At 45.5% G+C, this 14,036-nt stretch overlaps 3 protein-coding genes across 6 annotated transcripts; 2 read left to right on the forward strand and 1 right to left on the reverse strand.

Moving 5' to 3' along the window:
- Positions 1 to 1,728: 1,728 nt before the first annotated feature.
- Positions 1,729 to 3,801, reverse strand: LOC107055126 (uncharacterized). The gene is made up of 2 exons (NM_001351453.2): positions 3,766 to 3,801; positions 1,729 to 2,540 (listed from the first exon to the last, which is right to left on the reverse strand). Exon 2 carries the CDS (start codon positions 2,513 to 2,515, stop codon positions 2,285 to 2,287), a length of 231 nt encoding a protein of 76 aa, NP_001338382.1. The 5' UTR covers positions 2,516 to 2,540; positions 3,766 to 3,801; the 3' UTR covers positions 1,729 to 2,284.
- Positions 3,802 to 6,098: 2,297 nt separating this feature from the next.
- MAT2A (methionine adenosyltransferase 2A) lies at positions 6,099 to 7,306 on the forward strand. Of its 4 annotated transcripts, none has more exons than XM_046903895.1 (2): positions 6,099 to 6,526; positions 6,663 to 7,306. In XM_046903895.1, the coding sequence occupies exon 2, from the start codon at positions 6,688 to 6,690 to the stop codon at positions 6,949 to 6,951; it is 264 nt and encodes an 87-aa protein (XP_046759851.1). In that variant the 5' UTR covers positions 6,099 to 6,526; positions 6,663 to 6,687; the 3' UTR covers positions 6,952 to 7,306. The 4 variants fall into 4 exon arrangements, with proteins under 4 accessions (XP_046759851.1, XP_040508216.1, NP_001338380.2 ...); XM_040652282.2 differs by having other exon boundaries at positions 6,099 to 6,179; NM_001351451.3 differs by having other exon boundaries at positions 6,099 to 6,134.
- A 3,508-nt stretch (positions 7,307 to 10,814) lies between these two features.
- Positions 10,815 to 12,923, forward strand: LOC107055127 (keratin-associated protein 9-1-like). The gene is made up of 2 exons (XM_015298536.2): positions 10,815 to 10,962; positions 12,058 to 12,923. Exons 1-2 carry the CDS (start codon positions 10,854 to 10,856, stop codon positions 12,363 to 12,365), a joined length of 417 nt encoding a protein of 138 aa, XP_015154022.2. The 5' UTR covers positions 10,815 to 10,853; the 3' UTR covers positions 12,366 to 12,923.
- The last annotated feature ends 1,113 nt before the right edge of the window (positions 12,924 to 14,036 follow it).

Genomic DNA, 14,036 nt, shown 5'->3' on the forward strand with positions numbered 1-14,036 from the left:
CGCAGTAGATGCTAACAAGTTATTAACCTCATTAATATCAAGACAGATTGTGCATAAAAAGATATCTCTGAATGTATTTGCTACCTCAAGATCGTTTTGTTAACCAGAAATGTGCAATATCCCCAGATTTCTTCATGTTGCATAGTCTGAGAAGTTCAAAGCATTTCTCATTCGCTTTATGCTCTCAGAGTGTGTTATTACTGTATTAAATGCATACTGCACTCATTAGGCACTTAATTATTGAATAGGAGTCACTTCAGTCACGCATACTGAGGCATTTCAATATATGCTTCATTTGGAATGGGGCTTTATAACCTTCAGGTTTTTCATTAAAATGTGGCTCTCTACAAACACAGCCAGGATAGATCCTACAATTATTGGCTTTGTCCTTCAATCCTAGAAAGCTGGATTTCTTTCTGGCCCTATTTTATGACTTCTGAGTGGTAAAGAAATATAGCTAAGTGCATTGCTTTTGAGGAATCTTCAGCCATTTTTTAACCATATTCCCAGTTAAGCCCTGTAGAACAACCAAGATTCTGTACTGGTGATTATTTCCAGCTTACTTATTTCATCACTCTAAGACACTCAGTACTTTCCAGACTTTATTTAGTATCGTAATAGGAATTCTCCAGATTTTATTTTGTAGTTTTATATACTGAAACTTCGAAATTATGACCAGCTAGTTCAAAATTGATCCACCTCAGTGACAAGATACAGGTTGAGGAGCAATCTATACCACGCTCCAGAAGTAAATGTGTCAGGCATCACAGTCAGTGCCTACCCAGAAATATGCTGCTCAGAAGACATAAGGAGCTCCATTCGGGGCTGTGCTGAAAGCATAACCCGCAGCTCTTCTTGTGAAGGTGTTCAATGACGTTCACACTCATGTGCATGAGTTTACCATAGCACAATTGAGATCCATTCCTCTTCTTCTACTGCCATCAAAGTGCCTGTGTGCGCCTTCAAAGAAGGGCAATTACGTTCACAATAAAGGTCCGAGGGTTTAATAAGGGTTTCAGAGCACTTTGTCTGCTGTTCTCAGCCCAGACTGTTACAGCATCGTACTATTAAGAGGTTACTGCTGCAGCCAGTTAGGCACTTCTGTCATGAATAATAGTCATTTGGGGCTTGCGTAAGTAGATCTCGCCTTAATAACTTCTGTGTGACGGTGCAGCCTGGGAGCTTCATGCCGATTCATTCTCATTCAAATGGGGCCTCGCAGTAACGCTTGCAAACACTCGTCTTTATGAGCGCTTAATGAGGTGAATGGAAAGTGCGCCATCCTCTGCTCTGTAACAAATCACGTTTCTAAATGCAGAAAGTGGCTCAGGCACTGCCAGCACAAAATCAGCCGAGAAAAAGGGATTTTCTTCCTAATTCCTGGCTTGCCCACCTGTCAAAATGGGTTTGCTTGCAGGCAGTCTGTACATTTGTAAACCACTGAGATGTGGTGCTGGTGGTGCTACTCCCACTTCCTGTGCATGTACTGCGATGCTAAGGAAAACTGAAGGGGATATTTCCAAACCTTCCCGAGGAAATTCCACAATGGCTCTTCTCATTTGATGAGCTACCACTGGGTCATTAATGTGCAAAGTGTTTGCTCGTGTGAAAAGCTACATAAAAGCTACAGGGCTCAGTATATCTCAGGAAAAGTTATCAAAGTTGACTGAGCTGGAAACAAAACTCTGCATACATGTGAGTCAGAAAGCAAAAGACAGTGAGGTGGTATAATGCTACAACATTTTAATAAGAATAAAGCTCACAGTCACAATCCAACATGACAGAGAAGGTAGAAGCAGAAGGAATACATACAGAGATGAATTTATGCAGAAAATCACCTTGTTTGGCTGGTGCCACTGACTATCATTTTCAAACTGTTCCACTCTGGAGAGTTCAGTGAGTCAAATCAGATCGGATGTTTCTCTTTCTCTTTGGTATAGTTTCAAAAGCAGTGAAGTGAGAAACATATCGAGAGGAAGACTTGGGCACAGCACTCCAGATCTCATTAATGAAAGAGCTACAAATGAGTTGTCCGCTCTTGAGTTATGCCCTGCTTCCCTTACACCACCAAACCCCCACAGAGCAAAGGAGACAGCAGGAAAGGAAGAAGACAAAGCAGAGTTTTGGAAGAACATTGAAGGAGTTTAGCAGAAACACTGAGCTCCCCAGAACTGCTTTGCGTGGCTCTTCTGGACTCGGAGCTTCTGCAAGCCATCTTCGTAGCACAGTCCATGCATCCAGTCATCAATTCCCAGTCCTCATTTCCCATGAAGTCTTTCTGTGTTTACCAGGAGGAGCAGGGGGAGCAGCTGCTCACGCTGTAGCGGCGGGTGTAGCAGGTAGACCAGGGGGAGTACCAGCGGGAGCTGGAGGAGGGGCACCAGTCCCGGCAGCCGCTCAGCCACCAGGAGCCGCGGTAACCACAGGGGCTCCCCCAGCTCCTCCAGTCGCAGGTGCGGTAGCTGCACGGGGAGTAGCAGGAATCTTCCCACTGGTTCTGGTAGCAGAAAGTCATCTTGGTGCGGTGGTGGGAGGCGAGCCTGCAATCGCAAGAAAGACAAAGCCTGTAAGGCGATGCTCCTAACAGAATCTCAAGTGAATACTGCAGACATGCAGTGGGGGAGAGAAAGGCGGCAAAGCCAGGCACGCTGTCTGCAACTCCCTCTCTTCGCTTGCCTATTGTTCAGCTCCGAACTGTAATGCTGCCTTCCCCATAGCACTCCATCCTGCACAGCTCTGTGAGCTCTCCCGCCCAGCCCCGCTGCTGCCTCTGCTGAATGGGGGCCATCAGGGGATGTATTGAGACAAAGACTTTAAGGGGAAAGAGAGCTACGCACAGGACTGAAACACGTGGAGGGAGGCAAGCCGGAAGCAGCAGGAGGGAAGAAGAGTTTGAGGTCTCTGAGATTACTCCGTGGTTCTAGCAAACCCCATAGAAGTGTAGGAAAGGGGGAGAGGAGAGGAGAGAAAGGCAAGCACAGCGACCAACTAAATACCTGCACTCAAGGCTGTGCCCTGGCTCCTTCCTGCCCAGCTCACTTTGCTTTCTGTGTACGTGCCTTCTTTTCCTTCTTAAAAACCCTCAGAATCATACAATCACAGAACTGTTCAGGTGGACAAAGACCTTCAAGATCATCAAGTCCAACCTCATCCAAACCATACTACCCTATTCATATTGTTTTGTTTTTTTCTGTTGCCATTGCTTGGAATTGGCGGACCAATTTGAAACAGTGCTGCAGAGAGTACAGTGGGAGGATTTGATGCTCTGCAAGGATTCATCTCTCTTCACCCAAACCAGTGTCTGATCTTTCCAAGAAGTCCAGAAGGGACCAGACAGTGGTTCAGGAACAATCTGAGCTACTGTTGGGTATGCATCGGGAAGGGAATCCTCCCTTTCTGCCCCCTGGCAGCACTTGACTGCAAACAGCAGCTAGCTCATTTGGTCTCCTGAATTATCCCCTAAATAAATGCTGACATTTTGTCGGAAGTAACTGAAATAACGTTATGGCTTTCCACTGCAAAATGAAGACACCCAAGACGCTTCCCTATGGCATATAGAAAATTTCTTATAGTGCACTCCTGGAGGTGAACATTTCTAAGCTTATGCCCCTGTCCCAGTGTCCCATTTTTAAAAACAAGAATTGCACTTGCATGGCGGTGAAATCACAGCCTTCTCCTTTAAAGCCTAACTCCTCTCTTTACAGCAGTATAGCAAAAAGACAGCATCCACACAGGAGTAAAGACACTGCAGGAAGTCCCACTTACCAAGCTCAGCGAGAACGTAAGCCGGGAGGTGCGAGTAGAGAGCCCTGGATTTCTCCCCCTTTTATATATGTATCTGACCAAACCTACTGTGCTTTAAACTCGCATTCATCACAAAACAAATTTTCTGACTCACGTCACCCTTCAGTTGATGCAATTGTTTTTCCTGGTTTGTGATTATTAGTCAGTTCTTGGCTTCTAAATGCATGACATTGCATTGCAGTTTTCTTTCATGTTCAGACTTCCTCGCACAATTATGTGTGTGGAATTGGTGTGGCGAAATCTGAGCTATAACAGGAAGGGGAAGGAAGGACACGGAGAGCAGAACTGATTGACATTAATAACCCCAGTTTTGGAGGAATGGGCAAATCCCGGTGAATGAAGTTTTCAATTACTCCAGATGTGTTACAGAAGAAAGAACAGCAGTTCCATTGTCTTCAGAAATAATAGCCCATAGAAAGCATTTCTTTTTCTTGACTTTTCTTTCAAAATCACAGTTTTGAGCCAGACTATTTACACTATCTATTGTTTATTATTCATTTGAATTCTCAAAAAGAGGAGTACAAGGAAGGTGTTTGTAGTAGTGGGGATGCCTGGTGTGACTTCAATCAGATATGCACAAATGTGTTAATTGTTACCGTGATCAGCCATAAGAAGGTTATGGTTATTCTGTTGGAAATCCAATTTGCTTGCTGTTCTCCATCAGCTGCTGTTAACAAACTTGAAGAGCCGCCTTATAAGACAAAACAGAATGGGATGGGAAAATGGGATCCCTTATGGTGGGAGAGCAGCGGCAATGGTTTTGAGCAATAGAAGGGTCTGGAGATGAGACTTCTGGGGCAGAGTAAAGTGAAGGCACATTGAAATCAATACTAAATCTGAAGGCTTTCAAGCTGAGATATCAACATTTGGAGTTTCGCAGCTTGGAAGTGCTCACACTGAGCCCTCTGCAGAGCTTGCCCAAGCAAGGCACATTTACTTGGATACCAAATATCTGCTTTGTTATTGCTTACACCCCAATTAGAAAAAAATGATTGACACAATAAAAGGAACAACTACAACAAACCAGAATGTATCTCTGTCACAACTACACTACTCCGGAGAAGCCCTCCAGATGCTAAAGACTGTTGAACGTGACAACTTTGTAATGTTGGCGAGGTGTTCAGCTTCATGATGCTAATGACCGTGAATAACACTGAGTGCTGTGAGCACAACTTGTCCTGGTGAGCGGCAACATCCCAGCCTTCCCGGTGACCTTCACCTCCAAACGTGGCTGCTTACGCGCATTCGAAGGAGGGATAATGACAGGCGTGATGGATGTTCCAGGCTTTTCTCTAAATTTTGAATATCAAAGCCTTCATTAACACTTATTAACGTTTCCGTGTACAAAGAGATTTGTTATTTAAATATTAATGCCACTTTACCAGAGAACGCCCCAATATTATGTAACACAGTTACTGGAAACATCTATCGAGTTATCCAGTTCTGTGCTTTATTACAGCTGCAATTCATAGCTTTGGAATTGGGTCTCTGAAAAATTTTTTTCCTAAAAATACATCACACGCATACCGTTCTGAAGGTTATACGCCAATTTTCCAGCTGAATCAATCAGCCCCACAATATCCTGTTGTGTGACGGTGTTACAGAATCACCGAATGGCTCAGGTTGGGAAAGACCTTCAAGATCACCAAGTCCAACCTCAATCCAACCATACTACCCTAACTCTAACGACATACCACTCAGTCATGGCCCTGAGCATCACATCCAGGAGGTTTTTAAGCACATTCAGGGATGGAGTCCCAACCACCTTCCTGGGGATCCTATTCCAAAAGATCACAGAGAGGGTCTCTACCCTTTGCTAGTCACTGGAAATGTCAGAAGGGTTTGGTAGGAACGCACTGCTCCACTTGTGATTAAGGTTATGAGATACCTGCAATTGAAGGATTACCTCCACCACAGGAATTTCAGGAAAAAATGCATAGAAAAATACATGGGCTAAAATGTATTTTGGAAGCTAGGCATCCAAAAATAGGTTATCTGGCAATCCGGATGTCTTAGCATATCTTTCAGTTTATTGCTGTGCTAAATGAGTGAATGTAGCGTGATGATACCAAGACTTAATTGTTGCAGTTTTGAGATGAAAGCAACCAGAAGGGTGTAGCCTGCATGTCACAGAACCGGGCCAATAATCAGAAACCCTGGGGAGAACTGGTATATCAGTGAGAGGAGTCACGCGGGAAGCAAAATGCGGTCGGTAATTGGAGCTGATCCAGGGCATGGCCACGCACTGGGAGGGACTGCTGCCCTATAAAAGCCCGCACTGCTGACAGCTCTGCATTCACTTCTCCTGCCTTAGCTCCTTGCACAAGTGGGTAAGACAGAACGAATTTAGGAAAGCTAGTAGGAAATGGAGAAAGGGGTTTAATACTTCTTCTCTCCCCTCCTCTCCTCCCATCCCTTCTTGTCACTTAGTTGCAGATGCTATAGATTAATGCACTGGGAGGATTGTGATTTGATGAATGTTATTTCTACGTAAGATATTCATTCTGCTGTGTGTTTTTGGGAATATTTCAGTGTTTCAGCCTTGTGCATAGCTCTCTTTCCCCTTAAAGTCTCAATACAGCTATGAAGGACTGTCCTGTTCATCCCCTGATGGCCCCCATTCAGCATAGGCAGCAGCGGGGCTGGGCGGGAGAGCTCACAGAGCTGTGCAGGATGGAGTGCTATGGGGAAGGCAGCATTACAGTTCGGAGCTGAACATTAGGCAAGCGAAGAGAGGGAGTTGCAGACAGCGTGCCTGGCTTTGCCGCCTTTCTCTCCCCCACTGCATGTCTGCAGCATTCACTTGAGATTCTGTTAGGAGCATCGCCTTACAGGCTTTGTCTTTCTTGCGGTTGCAGGCTCGCCTCCCTCCACCGCACCAAGATGACTTTCTGCTACCAGAACCAGTGGGAAGATTCCTGCTACTCCCCGTGCAGCTACCGCACCTGCGACTGGGGGAGCTGGGGGAGCCCCTGGGGTTACCGCAGCTACGGCTGGGGGAGCCCCTGTGGCTACCGCGGCTCCTGGTGGCTGAGCGGCTGCCGGGACTGGTGCCCCTCCTACAGCTCCCGCTGGTACTCCCCCTGGTCTACCCGCTGCACCCGCCGCTACAGCGTGGGCAGCTGCTCCCCCTGCTCCTCCTGGTAAAGGCAAAATAGCGATGCATGGCTCCCGTGAGAATTTGAGTTCCTGATACAGTGACTGCGGTCAGGAATAGCACTAGAGCGCTTTCACCTCTCTCCAGCCTCTTCAAGCAATATTGAATAACCTGCATTAAGGTAAACTCTTCCTACATAGCCTTTCGTCATGTTCGTGCTGCGTGTTTCGGTGCAGAGCTTTGCGCCAGGAGGTGCAGAGCTCGGCCCCAAAGCAAAGCACCTGCTGCGAAGTGTGGAAACTGCACTGAAAGAATGTATGCATCCCGGGATGGCCCTCCTTGTCTGCTTGTCTGTAGTTGCTGTATACATTGCTGCTTCTTCTCATTAAAAGATCTTGCATCACAGCACTGCTTTCTGTGTTTCTTTTAATGTGCTGGTTTGCTTTTGCACTTGGCATTGTGAATTATCTACCCAAGATTTAGTCAAAAGGAGCCCCTACCTTTTCAGAGTGGCAGGTTTAAGCACCTGTGGAGTCCGAGGTGACAGAGGACATATCAGACAACCCAACTTCATCTCCTTCAGGGCAGTCCTGAAGCTCGCATCCATCTTATCTGAACCTCTTCCACAATAGACACCAGAATGACTTTTTTATCCAAAAAACTAACTTAGAAATGTGAAGATTTAAGACAACTAGATCAGCAGTTGCTGATTACATCCAGCCCAAGCTATCTACCTCTGAGGATCCAAAATGCAACCGGTGGGATGCACAATGCCCGACTCCCTATGCTTTTTGCAGCTCTGAAAGTCGCTACAGGAGCACGTGGGAGTCCATATCACCTGCTCCCATCGCACAACCAGGTTTGTATATTGCTGTTTCTCCACTAGAAGGGCTTTGCATGGCCACTGTTGCTTGTGTGAGCCACGAGACAGCACTCTCCCCTGCCAGGGCTCCTGTTGGGCACAATCCTTCCCACCTACTCCATTAGGAAGAACTATTTTACACGAGAGGTTGAGAAGAAGGCAGATCCCTACAGTAAGATGAGGCTACAATGGGAAGTCATCCATCCCCATAATTAACAGCAGGGTACATGACAGGGAAGGAGAAGAGCTGCTGCAGGTAAAAGTGATGGTCAGCTCATTGACAAAGGGATAAACCTACCAGGATTGGGTGGTTGCAGGCTGCGGCAGTTGGTAACCACAAGGAGGCTGAGTCGTGCCAGAGATTTCCAACAGGAGACGTTTCTCCGTCCCATCTGCAAGAGTTTCAGCCTGGCGGCATGAGCCAATCCATGGGAGGTGGAATTAGGGGCTTTGGATGGTGTTCCCATGTGGGTGGGCATTTGGGAAGGGATAGCTGCAGGCTTCCCTGCCTCATCCTGTGGCTTGTTGGGTTCAACTGATCCCAGCAGAGCAAAGAAGTGCAGCACAACCTACTTGTTTATCCAACAGCTCGTTCAGGAGGTTGGCAGAGCGCACGGCAGAGGAGGAACAGGAAGAAAATGAATCTGTGAGCCCAGGATTCAGACTTCCCCCATGTGGCCTCCAGGGAGCACGGGGTACTTCAGGAAAATGGTTTCAGGCAAGTAACCTCCTGAGAAAGGCTGGCTGCATTCACCATGCTGAACTGCTTTATCAACTCCCTTTTAATGAAAATCAGCCTGAAAATGCAAATTGAGGACATGTTTTCCCCACCTGGTCATGGGCCGAAATTAAGAATCTGAAGGTATTTGGTCTTCATTTGAAAGCACCTCTGTTTTGTGCAGAAATCTATTTTGAAACTTGAAGAGAAGTTATCAGTTCATTTTAATGCATTGTGATGAATTCCAGGTTAACGTGAAGACAATGGAAATGGATTTTCTTTCATTTAGGATTCATAGGATCATAGAATCACCAAGGTTGGCATAGATCTCTGAGATCATCCAATCCAACCATCCATCTATCACAAGTACACCTCACTAAGCCACTTGCTCCCAATGTTCAAGTTCAAATGTTGTACACAACGCAGAATGTAATAAAAAAATACTTAAAATTGTATGAAATGACATCCTGTGTGTGTGTGTTTTTTTTAATGAAATCATTCGATTTTTCAATTAATATCGTACAGTCATTTTGAGGTGTCAGAATAAACTGGGGCAAAAAGCATAGGGGTCATATCTCAGAAAGTGTTGGTTTTGTTTTTTGTGTGTACTCACACACACAAACGTACCCTATCTGTATGGATTTATGACTACATTTCTTATTGCTATGTAGTCTTATTATGGGCAAGTTAGGAGATGAAATACGCATGTGGTGACATAGGAGTTAAAGAGAACGTAGAAAAAGCCATCTTGAAATGAAACGTCATCGTTTTTCACAGACCATCTCAAAACTGTTTTAAATTCAATGGTGTCCTGAGTCAGAGCTCCCAGCTACTACGTATAAACACACACATACATACGAATATACATACAGAAAGGAAACAGAAAAATGAAACATGCAATCTATATTGCACCGTTGTACCTGCCTGTACCACGAAGAAAATCATCCAGAATATCATCAGATGATGCAAATGTAATCCAAGCTTTGTTGCAGTCGTAATATCAACATCTTTAGACATCAAAATGGTAATATTCTGTTACAGAAAATCTCACTGATGTTGCATTCTGCTTCACCCAACACCTCCCTCCCGGAGAAGGCAGAGCACAGCATATGAAGGCAAGAGCCTCTTTTTTTCCCTCATCAAATACCTCCTTGGATGACCTTCAACACAGTGAGCCATGCCTAATTTGCATGTTAAATGAGGATAATAACAGGCGTTCTGGAAATGCTGAGCCTCGTCAAAATTCATGGTATCAATGCTATTCCAAAACAGTCATTAAATCCTTAATTTAGCTGCGTTTGTATTATTTAATTCTCGCTGGTTTGTCAGGAGCTGAAATGTTGTATAACAACCAGCAGAATGGGGATGGGACCCCCTGGGCTGAGCATCTTACGGGGCAGCACCACCACAAATCTCTCACCACTGATTTCTCTCTCTCCAACTTAGTAAAACCCCCACTGCCATGGGGAACTGCAGCACGTCAGCTGCCTTTTTGCACCATTGCAGCTCGTTGCAAAGGCATTGACTGGTTGGGCACCTCGTTGCAAGCACAGCCTCCTCCTGTCTTCTGCAGTGACTGCTTCCCACATGTAGGGAAGCACAGTCTCCATCCTACCAACATCCCTGGCCTTCCTGGGGGATCCTTCTCCCTCTTTTCCCAACTGCATTCCCAATGGAAGGCTGATAGGAAGCCCAGCTGCATTCTGCGCCACCATGTCTCACAGTAAGGCTCGCCCCAGTCAATACTGGGACACCATGTGATATGGATTTGTGCAAGATTTTCTAAGGATTTCTTAGAAATTCTAAAAGAAAAGAGACTAAAAAAATAAATAATAAAAAAAAAAAGACATTAGAAAGACATTAAGCCTTAAACACATTGCTTGGATGCTCATTTAATTGATCCCGTTCTTCTCATAGTGCATATGCCAAATTATAGGCAGGAGAAGAACCTGAAGGAATCAATGGAACGCCTGTCATTAATTGTGACGTAAATGAATCAAACCACTTGGCAAAGGCCCAAAGCACATGCTATGATGGCTTTTTCCATCTCAGGTTTTTCAAGTCACCTTACAATGTGCAGTATCTGCCTCCCTGTAGGGGCATAATGTGAAAATACATCAATGAGTTCCCCACATCCATGGGCAGTGCAGCTCTGAGTATCTTCCATCTCATTCCCAGTCCTCCCCAGTGCCCATTCCCAGAAAGCCATTCGTCCTTGAAAGCTGGAAGACAAAAGAACCCCATGCACTGTAATCACAATATGTTACCTGAGGAATTTGAAAATTGTCCTAAATGTCGAGGAAAACAATTATAGTAATTGAACTGGTGATCTGCTTCCAATATTTGCTCCATGACTACCAGGCAGTGGAAGCATGCAGAGAACCGCACTGATTTCCATGGGTCCGAGAAACCATATAAAAGTGCTCCCAACCCTGAGCTCCTCACACCACTCCTCTTGGTTTACTCTCCTCGGTGAACTCGGTGAGTGTAGACCCCATTCATTCACTTGGAGTCTCCATTAACATAGAGATTAGTCTGTTACTAACGTGCTCTCATTTGTAACAAGGGTAGAAATATTGTGTCCTGTACTTTTCTAAGCTGTTACAGTAAAAATAAGAGGGCGTTGATGGGAGACCACTGAGACAAAGGGATTTGGGTATCGTTGGTGAGATGTTCAGCCTTAAAAGGAGCTTTATCTCTATGTATTAGGAAGAAATAGCTCTACTCTATTCCATTTAAACAGCTGGAGAAAAAATATTTGTTTCTTTTGACTTGCTGACAATCAGCACTGGCTGAAATGTTGGATAGTGGGCAGAATTGTGCATTAGGCAAAGTAGAAACTGCTGTTTTATGGAAAGATGTTGCAATGATGAATGTAGGCAGGTCACGTGAATTGCTCTGCTTGTATCCTCACTAGAACTGGCACACACAGGGTGGGTGAACCAAAGTCAGAAATCTGTGTCAGACAGAACAAGGAATAGTTTTTAAGATGAAAAGCAGACAAGGAGATTGTGTGCTCCAAAAAAAATCTGTCAGCAGGTCCATCTGGCCATGGTTCTGGGCACCCTTCTCTGGGTGGCTCTGCTGGAGCAGAGATGGGACCGAACCAGGAGCACTGTGCATGAGTGTTTCTAAAAAACATTCTGAAAACACAGTGTGGGATTCCTGTCAACCATTAGAACACTCACATGTGCATGTCCTGAGCTGCAGCAGGGATGGACTTCAGCTGCCCATCCTGGGAGCTCAGACACCAAGTGCTCTCCAACACCTGCATTTGGGTATCTGCATCCGCAGGCTGTATCTCCGGTAGCCTAAGTCCAAAAATACAAGACGTTGCATTCACACTTTAAGAATAGAGCCTATAGAATAGAAACTGTCTATAGAATGGAAACTGTCTCAGGGTTGAACCTAATGAGGGCATAGAGGAATGGTCTGGATAAAAATGAATGCCAAAAGCACAACCCAAGGCTGAGAGATTTTCTCAGCACCTCTGCAAATCCCCCATCCTCACACCCCCCAAGCCACTGCTTGCTCCCTACAAGCTGAACAACCCCCTTCATCTCTTGCTGTTTGCAGGTTTACCTCCCACCTCCACCCCCAACATGTCCTGCTACTACGTGTGCTGCTCCCCGAGCTACAGGACCGTGAGGACCACCCGCCGCTACTGCCGGCCCTGCTACACCTCCTGCTGCAGCCCCTGCTACACCTCCTGCTACAGGTCCTGCTGCAGCCCCCGCTACATCTCCTGCTGCAGCCCCTGCTACACCTCCTACTGCAGCCCCTGCTACACCTCCTACTGCAGCCCCTGCAGCTACCGCAGGTGCTACACCCGCTACTACTACCCCTCATACTGCACCTACAGCTCTGGGTGCTGCTACTGCTAAACCTGGCCTGACCCGGCTCATCTCGGTGATGTGATCAGGAGTGTTGAGCCCCTCCTGCAGCAGCTGAAGGCAGCACCAACAATGGGCAGCTTGGCTGCTTTCTAGAATCTCTCAGCACTTCTATATTATTTGCTTTCTCTCCTTCTTCCTGCGTTCCTCAGCTATGAGCTCTCTTGATAGTCTCCTGCATTTAGACCCATTTGGCAGCGGTGAGAACAACTTGCAGTTCTTTTGGAGCCTCTTCCGGTTGCCTCAGCATTGTTAAAGAACTTCTGCATCAGGAAAAACTAACCCAGGTCATCTGCATTTTCACTAAGCACTTCCAGCAATGTGCTGCAGCACTGCGTAATGGAGAAGCATTCCGGCTATGCTTCCTTTGATCTGGATTTACAAGTACCTTAAGAACGAGCAACACAGCTTCAACAAAAAAGAATGTTCTGTACAGCATAGCATGGTGACTCATTGACTCCAGCATGCCAAAACTATAATCTTTCTGTATCTGTGTCAACTTCTTTTCTTATTGCATTAAAATTCTCTGTACGAGAAAAAAAAATCCAAGTTCCAGTCCTCTTTTGTCAGTCCCTTGGTTATGTGGATATGGGGAGAGCAGTGGCACTCAGGAGGGAATTTCTGCCCCTCAACACATGCAGAGCAGCTGGCCGAAGGAAACGTGCTGTATTCCTCCCTCTAAACCTCAGAAATTTGAGGAATTCCACAATTTGTCCTTTGCCTTTATTAAATGGAACATATTCCAGATTGAAGGTTAACATATTTTACCATAATAGGGTTGGGAATGTCTTCATTATAAAGCTTTAAAATAGAAGAGTATGTCCCAGATTTCTATAGAGAATAGATAAAAAATGTTCAGGTGAGTTGAGTGGGCATTTACTACAAACCAAGTTCAGGTTTTAAACTTAAAGAGGGGAGATTTAGACTAGATATTAGGAAGAAATTCTTTACTGAGAGAGTGGTGAGACACTGGAACAGGTTGCCCAGAGAGGCTATGGATGCCATCTCCCTAGAAGCATTGAAGGACAGGTTGGATGAGGCTGTGAGCAACCTGGTCTATTGGGAGGTGTCCCTGCCTATATCAGGGGGTTGGAATTAATGAACTTAAAGGTGCCTTCCAACCATTCTATGAGTCTCTGATATGATTCTATGAAATGTTCTTCATGCAGAACAGTTCCCAATCCAATTACCATCTATGAGACAAATTGCATTAGCAGCAGGTGGAACTTAATATATATATACACCAACTAAACCCAGGGACTAAGAACTAGAAGGGATAGAACAAAAAATGGAAAAAAAGAGGCAGCTTTCAAAACTAAACAATACACTTGAAACAGCCCTCATCATCTCTATGGCATTTTGGCAGCTGTTGGTGGCCATAGCCTCTGGCCAGGGAAGTGGTGAGGAAAGCACTGTCATCATCCTCACCACACGACCACAGTCATTCATTTAAGTCAACCCTCTGCCCATAAAGGTCAATGAAAAGAAAAAAAGAGTTAGGAAAAACCAGTCATGATCCAACTGTCTTTCACACTGTGGGCTCTGAGCCTGTTCCCATGACCCTGCAGATAAAACCACCCTGCTGCCTTCCCTTCCTTTGGAGACATTGGGCATACAGTTCTTCTACCCAAGCATTTGCCTCCTACCTCTCTATTGATGAAC

The sequence above is a fragment of the Gallus gallus genome, chromosome 25 (assembly GCF_016699485.2).
Source record: "Gallus gallus isolate bGalGal1 chromosome 25, bGalGal1.mat.broiler.GRCg7b, whole genome shotgun sequence".
NCBI lineage: Eukaryota > Metazoa > Chordata > Aves > Galliformes > Phasianidae > Gallus > Gallus gallus.